This window comes from Chrysochloris asiatica, unplaced genomic scaffold (assembly GCF_000296735.1).
Source record: "Chrysochloris asiatica unplaced genomic scaffold, ChrAsi1.0 scaffold00062, whole genome shotgun sequence".
Classification (NCBI taxonomy): Eukaryota; Metazoa; Chordata; class Mammalia; order Afrosoricida; family Chrysochloridae; genus Chrysochloris; species Chrysochloris asiatica.
Genome location: NW_006408580.1, coordinates 1,174,039 through 1,197,671, shown reverse-complemented (window position 1 = coordinate 1,197,671; position 23,633 = coordinate 1,174,039). Strand labels below are relative to the sequence as shown.

At 39.0% G+C, this 23,633-nt stretch overlaps 1 protein-coding gene and 1 pseudogene across 1 annotated transcript in view; both read left to right on the top strand.

Annotated features, from left to right (window-relative positions):
* JADE3 (jade family PHD finger 3) overlaps nucleotides 1-21,397 on the top strand; it is a 65,719-nt gene extending 44,322 nt beyond the window's left edge. Inside the window, exons 7-10 of the mRNA XM_006864236.1 lie at nucleotides 7,408-7,524; nucleotides 15,145-15,618; nucleotides 18,359-18,476; nucleotides 20,502-21,397. Of these exons, the coding sequence (XP_006864298.1) occupies nucleotides 7,408-7,524; nucleotides 15,145-15,618; nucleotides 18,359-18,476; nucleotides 20,502-21,397 (1,605 nt within the window). The remainder of the gene's footprint in view (nucleotides 1-7,407; nucleotides 7,525-15,144; nucleotides 15,619-18,358; nucleotides 18,477-20,501) is intronic.
* LOC102829191 lies at nucleotides 4,058-4,513 on the top strand (annotated as a pseudogene).
* Nucleotides 21,398-23,633: the final 2,236 nt, after the last annotated feature.

The following is a 23,633-nucleotide window of genomic DNA, read 5'->3' as shown; positions in this document are numbered from 1 at the left end:
AGATCAACAATCCCACATTTAACAAATTACACGCTTCATGTCATTGCATTGATTGCAATCCACTCCATTTTACTATCAGTTAACAGTATTTACCTCTATTCACATTATTTTTCACTCCCCTAACCACACCTGCCCTATAACCATCCTAGAATGTTTTATTTAGCAAGAAAATCTTTTCTTAAAATTTTTTACCTCTGTGCACTTTATTTTTAGCAGTATTTACCTCTATTCACTTTAATGTTTTTCCATCCCACCCACCCATCTCATAACCATTGTAGAATGTTTCATTTAGCATGAAAATATTTTAACTTTTTTTCCTTAACTTTTTACAACAGTGGTGTCATGTGATTATTTATCCTTTTGTGATTGACAAATTTCACTCAGCAAAATGTCCTCTAGGTTCATCCATGACATGTTCTGCAGATTCTTTGTTATTCTTTAATGTTGCATAATAGTCCATCGTGTATATGTTTCAAAGTTGTTTAAATATTCTGTTGATGGGCATTTTGGCTGTCTCCATCTTTTTGCTGTTATGAATAGTGCTGCAGCGAACAGGGGTGTGCATATATCTAGTGTCACAGCTCTTATTTCTTGATGATATGTACCAAGTAGAAGGTTGCTGGGTCATACAATATTTCTATTTCCAACTTTTTAAGAAAGCGCCATACCTTTTTCTACAGTGGTTGTACCATTTTACAGTCCCAACAGCAGTGTAGGAGGGTCCCAATCTTTCCACACCCTCGCCAGCATTTTTTGTTTTCTGGTTTTCTTGGAAGTTGGCTGGCTATTAATGCTGGAGTAAGATGATATCTCATTGTTGTTTTGATTTGCATCTCTATGAGAAGGGCTAATGATTGTAACCATTTTTTATATGTTTATTGGCTGCCTGAATGTCTTCTTTTGTGTAACTGATTTCATAAATTGATATCTCTGGCTCCCTGTATTCAGTCTCTTAGGTTTGTGGGATTTTTTAATGCTTCTATAGCTGGATTGAGTTCTGAGTGGTGCTATCATGTGTTTGCAGGTTGTTGTCTTATTGTTGGTTCTCAGTCCAGATAGCACCTTTAGTATTTTTGCAAAGTTGGTCTTGTTATTCCAAATGTCTTAATGTCTGCTTACCTGGAAATGTCTCAATTTCACCATCATATTTAAGGGACAGCTTTGCTGAGTATATGATTCTTTGTTGGCAAACTTTTTCAGAGTTTTGTATATGTCATCCCATTGCTTTCTCACTTACATAATTTCTGTTGAGAAATCAGAGTTTAGTCTTACTGGTTCTCCTTTGTAGGTAACTTTTTGTTTTTTTTCTCAAACTGTTCTCAGGATTCTTTCTTTGTGTGGCTTTAGAAAGTTTGATTATAATATATCTTGATGATTTTCTTTTGGGAATCTATCCTGTTTGGGGTTCAGCTTCTTGTCAACTTCTCAGTTTTCATAACGCTAGGATAGTTTTTAGTTTTTTTCCCCCAACAACTTCTGCAATTTTCTCTGTACTTCTTATTGTGTCTTTCTGTTCTGGAAATCCTATCACTGGTAAGTTATTCCTAGTCATGGTGTCCCACATAACTCTTGTTGTTGTTGTTAAGTGCCATCGAGTCGGTTCCGACCCATAGCGACCCTGTACAGGGTTTCCGAGGGTGTAAATCTTTACGGGAGTAGAAAGCCTCATCTTTCTCCCGCGGAGCGGCTGGTAGTTTCGAACCGCTGACCTTAAGGTTCGCAGCCCGATTCGTAACCACTACGCTACCAGAGCTCCTTACATAACTCTTAGGCTTTCTTTTTATTATTTTTCTCCTTTATTATTATTATTATTGTTCTTCTAGCTTATTAGTATTGAGAGATTTCTCTTCAAACTCACTGATTTGGGCTTCCATTGTTTAAACTCTACTCCTTTGTCCATTATATTACCCATTTCTGAAATCTTAGTATTAATCTTCTTGATTTCTAATTGCAGGTTTTGTGTTGTTTCAAAATTCGTATTTATTTTTGTCTGTTTGTTCTTGTAGTGTTTTCCTGAATTCTTCTAAAAAAAATTTTCTGTGTTTTCCTTGATTTCTTTGATCTTTCTGTCAATCCTTTAAAGGTACCTAAATGTCATTCTTTTGAATTCTTTTTTCGTTGCTTCCATTACCTTTTCTTCTTCAGAAACATTTTTTGGATCTAAATTTTGGTCACTTGTGTCATTCTCGTTTCTTTGTGTGAGCTAAAATTATCTGTTGTCTCTGGGACATTGTGGTATTTTCATATTTATATGTAACTAATGTTGTATGCTGCTGTGTTCTTAGGCTCTTACCAACTGTCTCCTGTGGGTGTAGTTAGAGAATGGAAACCCCCACCCCACCACAGATACACACAGGAAATGAAACAGAGTAAACAACCAAGAAAAAAAAAAAAAAAAAAACAATGAAAAGAGAGAATAAAGGAGAAAAAAAATAAAAAGAGGCAGGGACAAGAAAAATTATATATAATAACTGAAAAGGGAAAAGAGGGACAGGAAAAAGAAGTTACACACATTAAAGTAAATGGTCATATCTGTGCTGAGTTAGATTTTTTTGTGAGTTTTTTTTAAGTGCTGTTGAGTGGGTTTCAATTCATAGCAACCCTGTATAGGGTTTCCAAGGAGTGGCTAGTGAGATTGAACTGCCAGCCTTGTAGTCCGGTGCTTATCCTACAGCATCACACCAGGACCCTGCTTGTTTACTAAACCTTTCTGGGTTTTGTTGGGTTTTTTGGTGTTTTTTTCCTAATTTTGATGTGCAGATGTATTAATTTTCTTTCAGTTTACCCATCATTTTTTTAAAGTACCCCTTTCTTTTCAATATCATCCCAAAGATTAATTTTACTTTGGTTTTAAAATGTTATCATCCTCAGCTGTTCACTTTCCAACAACATGTTGACGGGAAAAGGCTTGTCAGTGTCTCTGTTTTTATCCTTAATTGATTAAATGAAATAACAACATCTAGCACCATCTCTTAACATGAGATGCAAGCTAGATTTTTTTAGTTGTAGTTTTTTTTCTTAGTAGCTTTCTTTGGCTCCTGATTTACTAAGACAACTATTCCCAGAAGTGAAAAGGCAGGCTACCCACTGGGATAATATTTTCAGAAACCGTACATCCAATAAGAATCTAATAATTAAAACATATCAGAAATGACCCAATCATAAAATGGGCACGGACTTGAACAGACATTTTACCAAAGAGGACAGTCTGATGGACACAAACACGTGAAAAGATGCTCAGCATCATTAGCCATCATTGAGTGCAGATCAAAACTATGAGATACCAGGACTCCAATACTCAGCCTGTAGGAGAAATGAAGTCTTGATGCATGCTGCATTGTGGATGGAGCTGAAAAAGACATGCTGAGTAAATAAATCAATCACAAAAGAACAAGAAAAGGCAAATTTATAGAGAACCAAGTTTATTAGTAGCTACCAGGGATGGGAGTGAGGAGCAAAGAGGGGAAGTTTGACAGTGATAGAATATTACATTTATTAAGTGGTAAGGATGCACAGCCACTTACTGTAATTGCTCTCAAATTGTATACTTGTGAAAATTTGAGTTGGCAAAAGTTTTGTGATACATTTACAACATAAGAGGAGCTGCTGAGACTGCTTATGTACAAGCAAAATATCTTGGGATTTGGTTTCTTGGTTTGGAGGTTTAGGATCATGGTTTCATGTGGCATCCCAGTTAATTGGCCTAGTAACATGTTTAGTGCTCTGTTTTACCCCCAGTTCACTGTGGGTCTTAAAAGCTTGCAACAACAGCTGCAACAGCTGGCCTCTTTTTGCTAAAAGAACAAAGAGAATCAGCAATAGGAAAATATGTAATGTGTGACTAATTGCTTTCATAAACAACTGCCTCCTTTGCCATGAGACCAAAAGAACTGGATGGTGCCCAGCAACCATTAACTGATCATTTTGATAAAATCTTCTATAGAAGACTCTCGATTGAGCCCTGGCGCACCAGCTCCCACCTCCTCCTGGCTCTCAAAGCTGGTGGCTTGCAACTGGCAATAAAATAGCACCCTGGTAACGACTTGTGTGACTGAAGATGACCAATGAAGAATCTCTTCTCAGAAAGGTTCGACTGAGTGAAACAGACTTCAAAACGATGGCACGAGATGAGTTGATTTTAAGATGGAAGCAATATGAAGCATATGCACACATTTTGGAGGGCACGTACACAGATCTTACCTCTAATGATTTAATTAGCTTACAAGAATCTGAAGACAAACTAAAGCAACAATAGCAAGAGTCTGCACATAGGGAAAACAGCCTTGTAATGAGACTAGCAACCAAGGAACAAGAGATGCAAGAGTGTACTACTCAAATCCAGTACCTCAAGCAAGTCCAGTAGCCTGCTGTTGCCCAATGGAGATCCACCATGATAGACCCAGCAATCAATTTGCTTTTCCTAAAAATGAAAGGCGAAGTGGAACAGACTAAAGACAAACTGGAACAAGCCCCAAATGAAGTAAGGGCCTGAAAGTTTACGCCTGATAGGTAAACAAATTCTACTCCCCGTCAGAACTTCCCTGACAGTCCCACTATGAGAAAGCTGTGGTGGGACAGCCAAGTACTCTTTACACATTAAGGCTGTTTGAGCCCAAAAAAAAAAAAAAAAGCCACATTCTTACACAGTTTAGCTTATACTGGTTAATGTAAAACTTACCAAATGGACCTTTCGTTTCAGTTTTTTTTGGGTTTTTTTCTCTTCCCATCCCTTTGTTTCAAAGGTCAGATGGCATCAAACTATTTCAGAGAAGTGTCTACCTCTGACACTAGAGAAATATTTCTGTTCAAATGAAATAGAGGGAGAAGCAAAAGTCTTTTAAGTCTGTGGCACACTAGGTCGTCAGAGAATTGGAGGAATGAAAACCTAGAGATTTTAAATCATGAGTTGAACATGTAAAATTCCAGTAAACCATAAAAGTGGAATTAATATGCATTAATCTTATCTTTGTGCATAATGACTTAGCGACACTGTATATTACTTTTGCCAATAAGACTGAACTTGTTGAACTTCTGGGTTAAAACTTGAATGAGGTGATTTTGCCTTTAAAGGGTTTCTTTGTTAAGAACCAACTTTTAATAGTCTGGAGAGACCCAACTCATAGATGACAGTTGTTGTTGTTATGTGCCATGGAGTCGGTTCCGATCCATAGCGACCCTGTACAGGGTTTCTGAGGCTGTAAATCTTTATGGGAGCAGAAAGCCTCATCTTTCTCCCGTGGAACAGCGGGTAGTTTCAAATTGCTGACCTTGCGGTTCACAGCCTTATTCGTAAACACTACGCTACCAGAGCTCCTTGTAGATAACAGTACTAGTAGTTTATAATACTTAAACATTTCATTTGGGGTTCAGTTACTTTGATTGCACCTTAACTCCATGGTTTTAATCAGTGGTCGTTAATGCTATAGACAATCTTACTGAGGACTGTACAAGCATGGAGGTATAGTTATCAAATCCAGTTTTGAACTCTTTGAAACATTATAAATGTTAATTCTACAACTAGATGGTATATGAGTATTAGTTTTTCTCAGTAGTCAAATTGACTAAATCCTCGTTTCATTCAACAGGCACGTGTTGAAACAACATTGTAGTGATGGTAATGGGAGATGTGTTCCTTCATTGTATTTGAGCTTTTTTTGTATTGCACCCATGATGTTAAATGTGCCTTGAAAAAAAATCCCGATTGGTGCAAGGGAGGAGTGATTACAGAACAGACTTCTTGAAGTCATGAAGATTGGATGAACCCCTGAAACTATTGTTCTGAGATCATCTTTAAGCTCTAAACCAAAAATATCCCATGACCTTTTCTTAAAAGCGAATAACAGTTTAGCTTAACTAGTAAACAAAAAAAAACAAAACAAAAAACAGTTCTGCCTTGAGCATTATTATGCTCTTTTAAGAACTCGCTATGGGTCGGACCCGACTCGATGGCACTTAACAACAACAACAACAACAAGAACTATCTATATGGGATCAAATTAACAACAGCAACTTGGATAGTTGAATAGGAACCTTTGTTGTTGTTAGGTGTGGAGTCAGTTCCAGCTCATAGGGACCCTTTGTACAACAGAACAAAGCACTGCCTGGTCCTGAGCCAGCCTCACAATTGTTGCTTTGGAGCCATGGTCTGTCTTGTAGAGTGTCTTCCTATTTTTTTGCTACTCTGTACCAACACAAACCAATGTGTATTGGAAGAAGTGCAGCCATAGTGCTCCTTGGAAGCCATGATGGCCAAACTTCATCTCTCATACTTCGGACATGTTATCAGGAGAGACCAGTCACTGGAGAAGGACACCATATTTGGTAAAATGGAGGGTCAGAGAAAAAGAGGAAGATGCCCAACAAGATGGATTGGCACAGTGGCAGCAGCAGTGGGTTCATACATTGCAACAATTGTAAGGTTGGCTCAGGACCAGACAGTGTTCCGTTCTATTGTGCATAGGGTCGCTATGAGTCGGTACCGGCTTCTTCAGGAACTGGTCCCTGCTGATAACATGTCCAGAATTCATGAGCAGAAGTCTCACAATCCTTGCTTTTAAGGAGCATTCCGGCTGTACTTCTTCCAGGAGCTTTGTTGGCTCTTCTGGAAGTCCATTCAATAATCTTAGAGGACAGTGAGTTTATGTTAATAATGGGAGAGGAACAGCTCATAAAAGGAGGTTGAAAGTGGCTACACAATTTGAGGAAAGTAATCAGTGTCACTAAGTGGTACATGTAGAAATTTGAATTGGTATATGTTTTACTGTGTGTATGTATATTCTCAACACAATGATAAAATACTTTTTATAAAAAGACTAAACTACCAGGTGATGGCAATGGTATGGAACAACCAGAATTCTCACATTTTTCTGATTATAGTGTAAAGTGGTAAAATCACTGTAAAAAAGTTTGATAATTTATGATAACATAAAGCCTACACAACCAGCAATTCTGGGAATTGAATTGCATACTCAAGAGAAATAAAAATATTCATTCATAAAAAGACTTGGGCAGAAATGTTCTCAGTAGCATTATTTATTATTGTTAAAAACTAGAAACAACCAAAATGCCCAATCCAGTAAGCAAAAGAATGAATAGATTAAATTTATTCATACAATAGAATAGCAAGTTTTTAAAGGAACAAATACTGATTTACATACACATACACACACAAAAAGCTAACTATTCTGGTCTACATTTCTGCCCTCTTACCTCATACATGACTTATTTACTTTACTGGAAATGATTGAAGTTCTGAGCAGTGGGTTTTATTTATTCTTGGTTCCATATTAACCTTAAGAGATATGGTTCAAGGATATGCTGAGCTTCATATAACATCATTTATGCTTTGTGAAGTGTACTTCTGTAATGCCTTGGTGGCTATACCTTATTGTGGTGTTTTATTTATAGGTCAGCATTGCTTGTCCTGAAAGAATGGAACCAATCACAAAGGTGTCCCATATCCCGCCCAGTCGGTGGGCACTAGTTTGCAGTTTGTGTAAGGTGAAGACAGGGGCTTGTATTCAGGTAAGTCTCCATGAGAAGTAGTGGAGTGGGGTTCACTGTCCCAGTGAGGGTTCCCTATCAACCACGAAGTCACTCAGACCAAGGGCTCACTTATAGAGCTCTTCCGTTATATAGACCATTTTGAGAACTACTTTAGTAATGTTTCTATTTTTCGACATTGTCTCTTAACTCTTCCCCTTAATCTTTTGATATCCATGTTGTTGTTGTTGTTAAGTGCCATCAAGTTGGTTCTGACTCATAGCAATCCTGTAAAGGAGCAGCTGGTGGATTTGAGCCACTCATCTTGTGGCTTAGCAGTCCAGTACTTATCCTACAGCACCACACCAGGAAGTTAATTCCAGCCTTTGATGTCAGGCCTGATGAATAAGATGGAAGCTAAAGATGGATGGATGATATCATCCTATGTGCAAACAAATCATAACTCTAAAACCAGTAGGTCTGGTGTCTTTGCGTTGCTCACCATACTGACAGCAGATGATATCAGGGTGTCTAGGATGATTTGATGAATGACCTTGTTGTTTGACTAAATGCACCTCATTTTGATAGTAAAATATATATTTTAATAGCTAAGTTCTGGGAGATTGGTTTGAAAGTCATTCTCGGAGGCACACTTGCTGCATAGGTAAAGATTTCTGAGACATCTCAGGCACAGGAATTCAGCTGCTTGAAGTAGAAATGTAGTGACTTGTGGTGGTGCAGATGAATTACCACATGCATCTCATGCATCTGTTATAGTTAGGTTTGAGCTTTATTTTCTCTTGTCAACTATACAGCTCAGGCTATTCTTTTGAATAGATGAGTGACAGTGGATTATGTGGCAAATCATTTGCAAATGAGGCATGACTCTGCTTATGAAATAATCCATGACAGACTTGGGTTTGGAAAAGTTTGTGCGAGATGGGTACCGAAACAACTCGCGGAAGAGCATAAACAGAAGCATTTGAATTTTTGTAAACGCTAAGGAAATTTGGACTGATACTCAAAGTAAGGTAAAAGTTTCTTTTTTAAAAAACCATTACTGGTAATGAGGCATGGATTCATCACTACGAACCTGAGAGTAAACAGAGTATGGAATGGAAACATCCTCAGTCACCAACCAAGAAAAAGTTAAAAAATCTGGCGGAGGCGATGGCATAGAGAGACAGAACAGCAGTGGACTTTAGGCCCATGGACTGAGAAAGGCAGCATGCCTGTGGGCAGGAGGCTGGCTTACAAAATGTGCCCTTTGGACATTTAAACAAATATATATTTACAATGTAGTATGTGTACACCAAAAAATAAAAATAAAAACTTTTTAAAGGTAACATAGAGTTAAATACTGTTGAATGGAGGGGATTATAATCATTACAATGATCTGCTGAATGTAAAAAAAAAAGTGTATGTGGGAATTTTCAGAATGGGAGGAGGGGTATATGTTAAAGTTACCTTTACAGTTAGCTTTGTGTTTTTAACAGTAAATTTACTACTTTAATCTCAACCTTTATTTATCTTGAAAATCATTATATAAAAATCTGTTTATGCCTTAATTTAGCTCCATATAGCTTTGTATATCCTCAGTTCTACTGAAAATAAAGTTCAAAATATTGGGGGGGGGCGCGGAAAAAGTCAACCATCAGACCATCAGCTGGAAAATTGATGCTTACAGTTTTCTGGGACTCTCAAGGGCCAGTACTGGAACACTATCAGAATAAAGATTCAGCAATCAACAGTGCTCATTACAGCAAGATGCTCACTGAAGAGCTGAAGCTAAATTTCAGATTAAACACAGAGCACTGCTATCCAAGAACATTGTGATCTTGTATGAAAATGCACGTCCACATACCTCTGCCCACACTGTTGACACTCTACGAAAACTTCATTTTGATTATTCCCACCCCCTCCACACAAAGAGTAGATAGGGATGGGCATCTTGAACATTGACTAACCAAAAATGGGAGAAGGGATACAAAGGTAAGAAGTGACTGGCTTACAAGCTTTCAAGAGGGAACCTAAATCCACAGGGCAGGGAGGATGGTAGAGTGTCCAGTGAGTAGTATCCGACCTGTCTAGGAAGGGCAGATAAAAAGAAATGCAGATGGGTCCCTTGGGATGCAAGGGTAAATAATTGTTACCAGGACTCACTGTGAAGGCTGGAAACGTAAAGGTGGACATTTTATAGCAAGGAGGGGAGTGATTAACCTTTCAGTCTAGGAGTGGAAGGCCCTGGGACCATCAATGGAGAAGAGCGGAGAGCGGGACCCCACCCAGAGGAGCAGTGAGGCCTGAGACTGAGACAGAGAGGATGACGTGAAGAGATGGAGTGGCTGGGACCTAGGGATCCAGAGAAGGAGAGGGGCTGTGTGCTGAGGACCGTGAGGGGAGGGTGGGCCTTTGGTTGGGTGATGATGCGTGGACGGGATGGTAGCTATGGCAATGAGATGATGTATGATGGAAGGAATGTAAAACTAATGTTCCTCCATGTAGACTATCACACAATACACAATAAGGGAATTTAAAAACCTATTGATGGATAGACAAAGCGTATTGAAAACCAAAGAGATTCTGGAAAATTATGTTTTTGTCTTTTCTAAAGATTAAAATAAATTCTACATCCAGAGTGTTGAAAATTTTTGACTCATCCTCATAGATAACACTGAGGCCAATATGAGCTCTATCTAAGGCCAGAAACTCTGCTGCCACATCCCTTCAACAGACACTTCGTGAGCTCCTTGAATTGCAGGATCCACCAGAGATTTCTACCCTCCAAATCCAACAACTGTACTTTTTGTTTTTACAAATACGACAACCCCACAATGCCCTGGAGACAACAGACAATTTTAGCTCACAAGAATAAACAAGAAAGAATGGCTCAAACAAATGACCAAGGTATAGAGACAGAAAACATTTCTGAGGAAAAAGTACTAGAACTAACTGAAAAAGAATTCAAAAGGGTGATATTATGGTAACTTCATGGATTGACAGAAAGATCAAAGAAAGCAAGGAGAGCACAGAAAAAAAACCTTTAGAAGAATTCAGGAAAAGACTACAAGAACAGAGAAAATAAATGGCAAATTTGGAAGCAATCCAAAACCTGCAATTAGAAATCCAGAAGAGTCATACTAAGATCTCAGAAATGCACAGTTCATTGAAAGAGCAAAGAAGATTTGCAGCAATGGAAGCCCGAATTTACAATCTGTTAAGAGAGACCAGATATAGATACAGAAAAAGTTAAGTAATATTATAGTAACATCTGCACTGCATATGCTCAGACCTTTGCGGACTCTTACGGATGAGAGATCAAAAGAACAGGCAGTCACTGTTGATGCTTGAGTTCAAGTGACCAGTGGCTGAAATAGGTTTAATGGGCTGGCTTGGACAATGACAAAGCACATTTCTCTGACGCCACCCATTTGTCTTTTCAGAGATCATTGGCGATTGAGGGCAACCAAATTAATATTGCCCTGCAGTGGAACACAAATTACTGAGAGCATATGCACCAAGCCTTTGGTATTCCAGGCAGGTGTCTGATTTTGAAGAAGACCCACTGTTTTCTGTTTGGAAGTAGCAAAACATTTCTCTAAAGAGGAAAGAAATGCCTTGATTTCTAAATCAATCTGCAATGTTCTGTTTCAAGATTTTTAATCTAACCACCCTATCTGGTTTAATTTCCATCCCGTAGAAACTCCCTTTGCCTAAGGGTCCAAGGGGAAAAAAAAACAGATATAAGGCTTCCAGTTGTCCTCTCCTAATGGTCCTGTGAGGACAGTGCTTATTTCTCCTTTGGATTGTTTCCATGTGTCTTTGATTTTCTCCACTCATCTTTGTTCTAGACAAGGAGAGACCAATAATTGCACTTTAGATGGCCACTCACAAGCTTTTAAGTCCTAGTTACTACTCTCCAGAGTAAGATGTAGAGCACTGTCTTTGAGGGTTTTGTTATGCTAAATGACCTTGATGCCCCTCAAGACTAGTACTATGCCCCTAGACCCAGTAACTCATTCCCTCAAGTTGTTTGGTTATGGCTAGGAAGTTTTCATAACTTTGCCTCTTTAATATATTCAGGGATATATTTGCATATTATCAGATGCCATTTATATGAAATGTGGAAAATAGGCAAATCTATAAATACAGACAGAGTGGGAGTGTGATGGCTCCATACAGTAAGCAGTGGACTCAAATCACAAAGTCTGTGGTTAGAACCTGCCAGCCACTCCGCAGGAGAAAGATGAAACTTTATGTTCCTGCAAAGATTTACAAGCCTCAGAAACCCTACACAGGGTCACTATGAGTCGGAACCAAGTAGATGGCACGTAATAGCAGCAACAAGCTGCCTCAAGCTGTGGTTGGAAATGGAAAGTGACTGAAGATAGGCACAAGCTTTCTTTTGGGGTAATAAATTAGCAAGTGATGATGGCTGCCAATTCTGTGAATATAGTTAAAAGCATTGAAATGTACACTTAAAGCTGATAAAGTTGATTGTATATAAATTATATCTCAGTAAACTGTTGACAAAAGTAAGCATAACATTTTTCCTATTACATGATTACAGTGGAGACAAATGAGATGTATGCAAAGGTATTTTATTTAATAGAATGCCTGACATGATTGATTTAGTAAATAGGTGTGTATTTGCCACCAAAATCCGGTTTATTTCCCTTTTGAGAAATATAGACCTACAGCTATAAATATCACAGCTGTAAATATAACCCATTTTGAAACTAGATGGAGTTCGTGGCAGAGTTTGTTAAGAGACTTTTTGTTTTTCATTTACGTATTCAGTTCTTGTTTGTGTGTTATGTTTTATTTTGAGTCATTATATTCTATAAATTTGACCTGAGAGATAAGATCTCTTTTTAGCTTCCTGTTAATAGTCGTTTTATGTCACCCATTCATCCCTTAAATAGAAAATAATCCTTTTGCTTTCTCTTCCCATACTGTTATCAGTTAGTAAACAGCGAAAGCAGCAAAAGAGTGCTATGTCCAATAACTTTACACTTGTGCAAAAGAATGCCTTTTGCTGGTTTTTGCTCATATTTTGGAGTAGTTTCTTAGTCAAGTGGATAACAAGGTGCCCAGATAAAAGTACACTTTGGCCTTTCCCCATCCTCATTTTTACGAGGCTTATTGAATGCATATAAATTTTAAGAATAGAAGATTTCAGTGCAATGTAAGAAATCTTTCTAGTAGAGCTATCCAAAACTGGGATAGGCTATCTTGTGAGATTGTGAGCTAGATTTCAGAAAGTGACTAAATTAGCACATAATTGGATGGCAGACATGTGTGTGGTAGTTGGGATGTGGAGGTAGAGAAGCAGGTACTCTAGAGAAAACTTCAGCAATAATAAAGGTGAGACTCCTACTATTGTTGTTACGTGTCATCCAGTTGGTTCTGACTAATAGCGACCCTGTGTAAGGTTTCCAGGGAGTGGATGATGGATTCGAACTGCTGACCTTAGGGTTAGCAGTGATTTTCAGAAAAATGGAAAATAAGTGTTGGTGAGAATGTGGAGAAATTGGACCCCTCATATATTTACATTCTGATGGGAATGTAAAATGGTACAGATGGTATAGAATACAGTTTGGCAGTTCCTCAAAAGTTAAAAATGGAATTACCATGTTGTGTTGCTAGGTACCGTCAAGTTGGTACCAACTCATAGCAACCTTATGCACAACAGAACGAAACTCTGCCCAGTCCTGCGCCAGCCTCACAATTGTTGCTACACTTGATCCCACTGCTGTTGCCACTGTGCCCAATCCATCTTATTGGGGGTCTTCCTCTTTATCTTTGACCCTCCATTTTACTAAGCATGATATCCTGCTCCAGGAACTGGTCCCTCCTAACAATATGTCCAAAGTATGAGAGACTGAGTCTGGCCATCCTGACTTCAAATGAGCATTCTGGCTGTACTTCTTCCAACACAGATTTATTTGTTCATTTGACAGTCCATGATACTTTTAATATTCTTTTCCAGCACCATAACTCAAATGCATCCATTTTTCTACGGTCTTCCTTATTAATTGTCCCACTTTCACATGCATATGAGGCTATTGAAAATACCATGGCTTGGGTCAGGCACATGCCACCTTAGTCTTCAAACTGACATCTTTGCTTTTGAGTACAACTGATGAGTAATTCTACTCATAGGTGTATATCCAAGAGACTTGAAATCAGGGACTCAAATTGCAATTGTATGCCAGTGTTCATTGCAGCATTACCAAATGGTACAAACAGCCCAGTTTTGGTGTATATATATATTCACAGTTTTTTAAAAAATCCGTGTATCTGTTGATGAGCATGCTGAGTTTCTGTTTGGGGTGTTGAGAAGCAAGAAAGAAGTCATTAAATATATGTGAGGCTGGATTCGATGATCTCTAAGGAGAATGTATCTTAGAGAAGTTATCTCCCATCCCTGGGATTCTGGATCCTAAGAAATAGTTTAAGTGGAATCTGTCCCTTAAAGTTTTGATGGCTGCCAGTATTCTCGTAACCCATGCATATGTATTGGAACCCTTAGTAGCAATCCTTTTTTAATTGTATTGCTTATTAGAGAGGGCTACTGAATCTCTCCCTCTATAATAAGGAGATCTGTCAGAGTTCCATCTTTTAGTTTTTATTGGTATCCAGCCAGGGTCAGTCTCTATGTTTAGTTTTTTTAAACCCAGTACCTAAGTAATGAAGCCATCTGCCCTCCAGATGTAGGTTTCTACAAGAATTGAGACTTGACTTTAACCGTGAAAATTCCCAGTTTCCTCAGAAACAACTCCTCTGTTGCTTTTTCCCCTACTCCTCTGTGCAAACATGTAAATGCACCCCTTTATTTGTAGAAGGAAAGCTGTAACATTATAACCACAAGTGTAACATTTAAGGCCAACAGTGATGCACAGGAGTATAGCACTAGTGAGCCAGGTTCTTCCTGCTCTGCCTCCCTTTGAATTTTCAGTGTTAAATCTGTAAATAAATGGCAGACTATTATGAAATTAATTTCAGATTGTCTGTACCAATACTGTCCAATAGAATTTTTCACAATAATAGAGGTGTTTACTTCTGTGCTGTCCAGTGTAGTAAAAATGTGACTACTGTAACTGAAGAACTAAGGTTTTAGTTTCATGTATTTTAATAAATGTAATAGCTCTGTAAGAACAATTTCAAGAAATTAGGTTATTTCTTGTATGTTTTTAGAACAAGCAGATGCTTTAGCAATAAGATTGACTTGCTTTTTCTTCCATTTGTTCAAAACCAGTTTTTCAGCGTGGATTTGTTCAGTAGATAATGGTGATGATGCTTCTGTCTTTTAAGGGATTTGACAGTGACTGTCAAATGTTACAAAAACATGTACAAGATGATAGGGGGAAACAGCAAAGGGACCATAGGACTGATAAAAGGAGTGTCAAGGAAAGCTTTTTAGAAAAACATAATGCTTGAACAAAAACCTTAAAAGGGAATTTGATTTTTCTTTCTCTTTAACCTTGTTTTTGCTGTTTTCTGTGAAAGTGAGTTTCCTGGGTCCCTTGTAAAATAGCTGTCATAGTCCATTTAGGACCAGTTTTCCCTTTCCTCTCTGAGCTCTCAATTTGAACTGTGAGACACAGGCCTCCTCACTCTCCCGCCCTGCTGCCCTGATAACATGTCGTCTTCCCACAGTGCTCAGTGAAAAGCTGCATCACTGCCTTCCATGTCACCTGTGCCTTTGAGCATAACCTGGAGATGAAAACCATCCTAGATGAGGGAGATGAAGTGAAGTTCAAGTCGTATTGCCTCAAGCACAGCCAAAACAAGCCGAAACCCCTAGTGGATGCTGAATACCCGACACACAGAGCTGCCGAGCAGAACCAGGCCAAAAGTGAGAAGATCAGCCTGCGGGCACAGAAGCTTCGGGAGCTGGAGGAGGAGTTCCATTCCCTGGTTCGGGTGGAAGATGTGGCCACAGAGCTGGGAATGCCCACACTGGTTGTGGATTTCATCTATAACTACTGGAAGCTGAAACGGAAAAGTAACTTCAACAAGCCTTTATTTCCTCCAAAGGAAGATGAAGAAAACGGTCTAGTGCAGCCAAAAGAAGAAAGTATTCACACCCGCATGAGAATGTTTATGCACCTACGACAGGACCTGGAAAGGGTAAGATAACCAATAGTGGCTTGTGTGTAGATCTAGATCTGTGTAGAAATAGAGGCTGCTTATATGAAGGTAAGTCAAAAAGTATTGCTATGAGAGGTTCCAATTCATACATGCAGGGGTTTATTCCAAGCAAAGTATATTAAAACTCAGTGGATGGCTGCAGACAGGTTTTCTCAGAAAAAACACTAGTGTTAGTCTCGTTAGGGTGCCTTCCACAAAAAGGTCTGCTGAAAACAGTGGTTTCCCAGGGTGTCTGCTTAGCCAGCTAAATTTAAGATGGTGAATTCAGCAGAAGGTTATGGTGATTGGTTTTTGGGAATCTCAAGGAATAATCTTGATGGATTTTCTTGAAGGACACAGGATGATCACAAGGGCTTATTAAAGAAGCTTTAAGAAATTTGAAAATGCATTGATAAGAAAAAGGCCAGGAATGTTGAGCCAAGGAATTTTTTTCCATCACAATATGCACCTGCTCATATTTTTATGGGTAACAAGGTCTGTCCTATGAGAATTTCATTGAGAAACCTTACCTTACATACTCTACAGCCCTGATCTTGGCCCTTTGGATTTCTTTCTCTTCCCCAAACTCAGCATTTAAAAGGAATGCAATTTGAGTCCCTCGAGGATGCCAAAAAATGCCATTTTGACATGGCATAAATCGAAGAGTGTAAAATTCTTAAGGGAAGGGTTACAGAGATGGAAACACTGTCTTCCGAAGTATATCGACCTAGATGGGGGATATGTCAAGAAACAATACCTTGATGTTGTGACATTTTTATTTACTGAAGGTTTCTGTGGGGTTTGTAGCAGTACTTTTTTACTTACCTTCATATAGTGGGCTTCTGTGTCTTTGTCAATCTCTGATTTCATTGTGGTGCCAGACATTAAGCTCTGTTTAGATGTTGACGGGCACATTCAAAGGATTGGAGAAGCCCTGATTGATTCACTTCTTATTCAGTATTGTACTAAATTGGCTGGACAATATTTTACTGGGATACTTGTGAGACTGCAGCGTGAAGAAAGGTTTTTTTCAGGAGTACTGTGGACATTTTCAGACTGCCTAGTTTATGTTGTAGGGGGATTGTCCTATATGTGCAGTGTTTAACAGTATCCCTGGACTATCCACTAGATGCCATTAACAACCACCCTCCAGTTGTGATAACCAAAAATATCTGCAAACATTGACAAATATTATCTGAGGTCAAAATTATCCCTGGTTGAAAGCCACTACATTAGGTAGATCATTTTGACTCATGATATATATACAAGGGGGCTTTCAAAACGTTCTTGGAAAAATGGAAATAAAAGATAATGGAATTTTTCTGAAAACTTTTTTAAAACCCTCATATTTATCAGGTAGCTACCAAATTAGGAACTACAGGAGTTCAAAGATAAGCTAGGTACTGTGTTTACCCTAGAGAATTTCATAATCAAGTGTAGTTATAGAAATGGCTTAGTTTTGTTTGTTTGTTTTCATCCCCTCTGCTGCTGTAATTTGAAAGAGACCCGATAGATTTGCCTTACTCTTTAAAATTTGACACAACTGTTGTTGGTGTTATTAAGTGCCGTCATTTGCTTCTGACTCACATTGACCCTATATAGGGTTTCCAAGGAGCGGCTTGCCATTCAACGCATTATCCTGCAGCACCACACCAGGACTCACTCTCTCTCTCTCTCTCTCTCTCTCTATATATATATATATATATATATATATATATATATTTATATATAGTTAAGTAATGTAGTTAAGTACTGTGGAGTTGGTTCCAACTCATGGTGACCATGCACAGGGTTTCCGAGGCTGTAAATCTTTATGGGAGCAGAACGCCTCATCTTTCTCCTGCAGAACCGCTGGTTGTTTCGAACTGCTGACCTTGAGGTTGGCAGCCTGACTTGTAACCACTACACTACCAGAGCTCCATATATATGTGAGATTATATATGGTGGTGGTGTGCCATGGAGTCGGTTCTGACTCATAACGACCCTGCGTAGGGTTTGGTTTCCGAGGCTATAAATCTATATGGGAGCAGAAAGCCTCATATTTCTCCTGCAGAATGGCTGGTAGTGTTGAACTGCTGACCTTGAGGTCAGCAGGCCGACTCATAACCACTACGTTACCAGATCTCCTTAAGTGATTATATATCTGTATATGTAATTATTTATTACGTGCCAACACTATTCTAAGCATTTTATTAATATTAACTCATTTAATCTTAACATGACTGTGAAGACAGTCCTGCTATTATTCCTCTTTACACATGAATATGTTGGGGCACAGTAAAGGTTGAGTAATTTGTCCAGATGGGAATTAGGAGTTAGAGAATTTCACTTAATTAAGCTGGAAGTATGAGCAAAAAAGCAGCTTCCAGTCTTCCCAACAGACCTTTATCCTGCTGGTCCAGTGCTCATTAGACAATTGTACTGGCTCCAGCATTACTATCATTTGATCTTCCCAGCCTGGCTGTGCAAGTAAATATTGATCCCATAACCCTGTAGGGAGAATGAGTTTCAGGAGATAACTTCAGAGCATTTTGCTTGTGCTGCTGACTTTATATGGAAACCATGATCCCATGACCTGGAAATGCTGTGTGAATTCCTATGAAGCTCTTGGGTTCTGTCCTCTCTCCTCATCCCCCAACCCCACAAGATTTAGGATGTCTTAATTTTAGCTTTACAATTTCAATTGTCAAGTATGCTTAACATGACAAAATTTTCAATTTGCTGGGGATTGGGCTTTCAGGTCCGAAATCTGTGCTACATGATAAGCAGACGAGAGAAGCTAAAACTGTCACAGAACAAAATACAAGAACAGATCTTCAACTTGCAAGTCCAGCTTCTTAACCAGGAAATCGATGAAGGTACCCTGAGTATTAAAGATACGCTAACAAATATCCAAATTGTTTATACTGGTTGTAACTAAGTTTATGTCAATTATTTCACTTAAATATCTTTTTTTTAATTGTTAAGTATTTTATTTACTGTAGTCAAATAGCTCATTTAATGTAGTTCGGCCCTGATATAAAGTGACCCATTTCACTGTTTATTCACAATGCATGGTGGGTGTGGCAGGGCTATCGATATAAGGCAGATAGTTTAAACCCCAGACAGATACTGGGGGCCATAAGTTAAAACCGTGAGTTTATTTTGTCTTTGCAGCATAATTCATTTAGAAATCAGCAGGATAGGATTTAATCCTGGTTTCCAGAAACATTTCCTTCCAGGATTACCCAATTTAACAGTAATCTGTTAAAACAAATTCTTAGCCAGAAATTAGGAGATCTGAGTTCATGTCTTTTCATTCACTAATATTTGTTGAACACCTACTATGGGTCAAGAATTGAGCTAGAAGATACAGAGCAGTCAACAAGACAGAGAAAGGTCTTTTAAGCATGACGATGGAATGATGATAGTCATAGTAACACTTGTAACCTCCCTGTGCTTCATTGAACACAGGGTGGTGCCAGAGCCTGGGAAATAGGGAACACTGGGCTAGATGTGCAGAATCTAGTTCACACCACGAGTCAGCCAGAGAGCAACAGAGACACCAGAAAGTTGGTCAGTAGGCATCAGAGTCTGCCACCTGATGATAAGTATCACAGTTTAAAGCAGAATAGTGTATCGGGAGGCAGCAGGACTGCTCAGCAACAAGGGCAGTGTGACAGACAGACAAGGAGAACCAAAGGACAGCAAGGAAGAATACCTGCATGTCAAGGAAATTGACCTCTAGCCTTCGATATGGCTTGTGTCATCAGCAGATGTCGGCCCCTGGCAAAGACGGTGGCTGTGAACATTTGAACATGGATCCTTAAGGGTCCTCTATAGATCCATTTTTGTGGGGTTTCAGTAAACTGGCAATATCATAGGTCAGATCTCTCTGTAAGGAAGAGTTGTTTGGTAGTAATTAAAAAAATATATTGTTTTTAAGTGCTATAGAGTTGGTTCTCACTCATAGAGACCCTTGTATAGGGTTTCTGAGGTGTGGCTGGTGAGTTTGAACCACCAACCTTGTGGTTCAAACTGACCTTATGTCGAGTGCTTATCCAACAGTGCCAGAAGAATACTTTTCTAACTATGATTATAGGGTGACATAACCAGGTAACTGCTTGCCAATAGTCCCCAGGCCTAGCCCATAGTAGGCCATGGACAAGAACATCATGATTCTTTTCCCCTGGCCTTACTGCTTCAAAATTTTCCCATACCTTCAGAATTCATAGTCAAGAAATTATTCTAGGTGGTTGTTTTTAAGCTCCAATCAGTCAGTTGCGACTGATAGCAACCCTGTATAGGGTTTCCAAAGAGCAGCTGGTGGGTGTGAACCTCCAACCTTGCAGTTAGAAGTCCAGTGCTTATCCTACAGCAACACACCAGGGGGTCAAGAACATAAAATATACAGAAACCGCCACCCTACTAGTGCCAGTTTAAAGCATCTGCTCCCATGCTCCTCAGTCCCCCCAAACTGCTACATTGCTGAGGACTTCTATTTGATTTGATTGGGGAAGATCTGAAATGAGTATTTAAGGTGCATCTTTAGTGCCATGCAGTACCCACACTGGCACACAGAGACTCACAGACATGAAAACCCTGTTCTAAACCATTGCCACTCTTTTCCAAAATGGAAGAGGGATGTAGGAAAGAGTCCATGAGAGAACAAAGGTAAAGAGATTAGGAGTTGTACAGCAAACAGTGTATTGCTGAGTTTCCCACTTCTTCCCCCAACCTCTGGTTTAGCTCACTGCAGCCTTTACACTGTGATGTACATATATACAAAATACATGTAGCTGGTACACGTTTGGGAAGAGTGAGTATATGCACTCATTCTGTCAGAAGGCTTGCACCATTGTTTAAATCAGTTGTTAAAATGCATCTTTCTTATTAAATCCTAGGACTTCCTTTGACAAATACACTCGAAAACTCACTATTTTACCCACCACCAAAAGCTACCTTAAAGTCAGAAATGCCCACAGCAGCCACAGAAGACTGCAAAACTAGCTCCGCAGAGTCTGATCACGGACCCACCCCTGCTGATAACAGCACCCCTGCTGTCGGTATAAGGGACACCACGCCGGTACCTCAGGAATCACTAGAAACAAGAGTGAAGTCGCACCCAAGGCAGCCACTGGAAAGCAAGAATAACTGTTTGGCGGCCAGTCATAGCCATTCTCGGAGTGAAGCAAAGGATCTCAGTCCTGCTTGGAAAGCTCCATCCCAAGAGTTACCTCACGGGCAGTCACCGGTTCTTCAGGCTGCCTTGCATGGACAGCCTTCCGTTGGGAACAGGAAAATTCCGTCAAACTCCAGGCTTGCCAAACCCAATGGCATGGAGGGCAATTTGCCTGCAGAAGTCACCCAAAAAGACAATTCAAGTGAGGTGTCTTGTGGCCAGGAGTCCGTGCTCAGCTCCCACTTGGCCAGTCAGGGCAACCTTAAGAAAGCCACCATGGAACACTTGACCAGGTCCTTTAAGGAGGCCACCAACAGGTGGGTGAGGACCACAGAGGATCTCCAATGCTGTGTGAAGCCACCCAAGAGTAACCCCAAGGAGCAACACTGGGGTAAACAACATCTCAGGCGGTCTGCAGGGAAGGCTTCGTGTCAGGAAAACGATGGGTATTGCCCAGATTTGGAGCTAAGTGATTCTGAAGCAGAAGGTGAAGGGAATAAAGAGAAAGTCAAGCTAAAGAGAGACAACTCAGACAGGGAAAATCCTCCTCGTGACTCCAGACGGGATTGCCGTGGTAAAAAAACTCATCCGCTTTCCCATAGCTCAATGCAAAGGTGATTAAAACCTTTCAAGAATCATCCAAACTTTGCCTTTTGGGGAAACCCATGCACCAAAACCCATACACCAAAAGAATTCTAGCATATGTTAGGCGAAATCACAGTAAAATATTTCCACCATATATTGACTTGCAGTTTTTCAAGTCTTGTTTTCATAAGCACATTATAGAAACCACAGATTATCTAATGGTTTGGATGTTTGTATTTTTTTTTAATTATTATTTTTGTTTTTCTTTTTGATCAGAGCTATTGGGAACAGTTGGACCTAGAGTATTTATTCATTGAATACTCTGGAACTGCTTTCCAGTTACATTAACATATGGGTAAACATATGTATTAAGAGTCCTTGCATTGTTAGTGGAATTTGCAAGAGACCATGATTATCAGACACTAAAACTACTTATCTTTTGAAACTACAACATGTGACTCTCAGAACTCCTCTCTGTAGGAAGTTTCTAACTCCACTGGTATCTATAAACCTTCAGGGAAAGATCAGACCAGTTATCTCACATACTATTCAACTCACTACTCCCCTCCTTTGCTCTGCGCAAGGTTGGGTTCCTTTCACAGTATCTGAACTTACTGAGTCAATATTCTACTGACACTTATAAATGACACTTATATATACATGTCCAGTGCCTGTTCCTAGACTTGCTTGTTGGGGACGCACTTAACTATTTCACCCAGCTGACAAGCATACAAGATGTATTTGTGGATAGTGTTTACAAAAGTAGATGCTCTACTTCCAAGGAATATGCTCTGATTCTCTGTTTTGGCAGTTGTAAAGGATCCCAGAGCCTTTCCCAAAATGAGACCACCTCTGGGTCATTTGTAACCCAGTCAGAGTTTATGTTTTCAAATAAGTTTGGCTGACAGTTTTGTATACCTGTTTTAATGTTTATATACTTTTTATTGAGGTATATAACTAATATACTGTATACTAAAATGCACACAAGTATTCTTACCTGTTTAATTTTCAAATGGATTTTTGTTGTCCAACATTTTGAAGGCATGTGTTTAGTACATGGATATAATTTAGCTTTGAATCAGAGGCAGTTTCCCAAGCAAAAAGGCTAATGCCATTTTTTTTTTGTTTTCAGAAGTTACTTATATACACTGTTCCCAAACTGTCAACCTGGGTTCATTCTGGGAGGAAGCCAGTAAGTGCATTTTAGGGAAATAGAAACATGTCTGCTTCCCATTCAACAAAGAGGGAAATGTTGCAATTTTAAATGTGACACAAACTGTAATTCTCAGCTCTCTTCTCTTCTTAGCCTTAAATTAATATTCTCTTCCTTCTAGTTTGGGAAAGTATAAAGAGAATTTTCATACAAAAGTGGCCTGTTTCAGAATTTTCTAAGTTTGTTACTGCTGAAACAGCCCTGCTGCATGCAGAAGGGTGCCTGTTAGCAAGAGCCAGGGTCTCCTTTCTCAACATGGAAAACTCAGGAGTTTTCCATTGCCCTGCATTTGCTCTTGTAACTTTACTGTTTCCTTGATTTCTTATTTGCTTCTTTTCTTGACTACTTCTGTATTTCACCTCTCCTTTGGCTGCATCTTCAGAATGTTTCTTTTGTGCCTGTGTGAAGATGCCATAGCATATGTGATAAGTTTCCATTATTTTGTTTGGATGGAAAAATTGTCATCCAAAATGAGGGAGAAGTTTTCTCCTGTTTGTGCACTAGGGTTTTGTGCTTTTTCTTTTGAATTCCCGTTGGGTAGATAATAATTTGACACCTTCATGGTAATGAACCTGTAGTTGAGTTGTATTATAAACTCTTTTATGTTAGAGGCCAGTGCAGTAGCCTTTGTTTTTTCTTTTTGTCTTTCCATTCTGACTGAATGGGCAGAAAAGCAAACATTGAAACAGTGTTTCAGCCAAATTTCATATATAATGCCATTGGGAGAGTATTGACTAAAATAATTCCAGTCAGGGAAATATAGTTGTGATATTTTTGCAGAATTTTCATAAATAAATGAAGGAGCCTTCAGTTATATAAATTTCAATTGTTCCAAAATGTATTTGCTACATTTTGCTGTTGTTTGAAGTATTACCTCTTAACCTTGTTAATTTGTATTCATTTTGTCTTGTATAGTTCAATTTTCCAAGATAAATTCAGCCTTTTTTTAAATGTTGCCTTTTTTTAAATGTTACCTTTTTACCAATACTTTTTCATTAAATTATGAAAACTGTTAGCTGCTGTCAGTTGTCGGTTTTTTTTTTTTTTTTTTTTTTT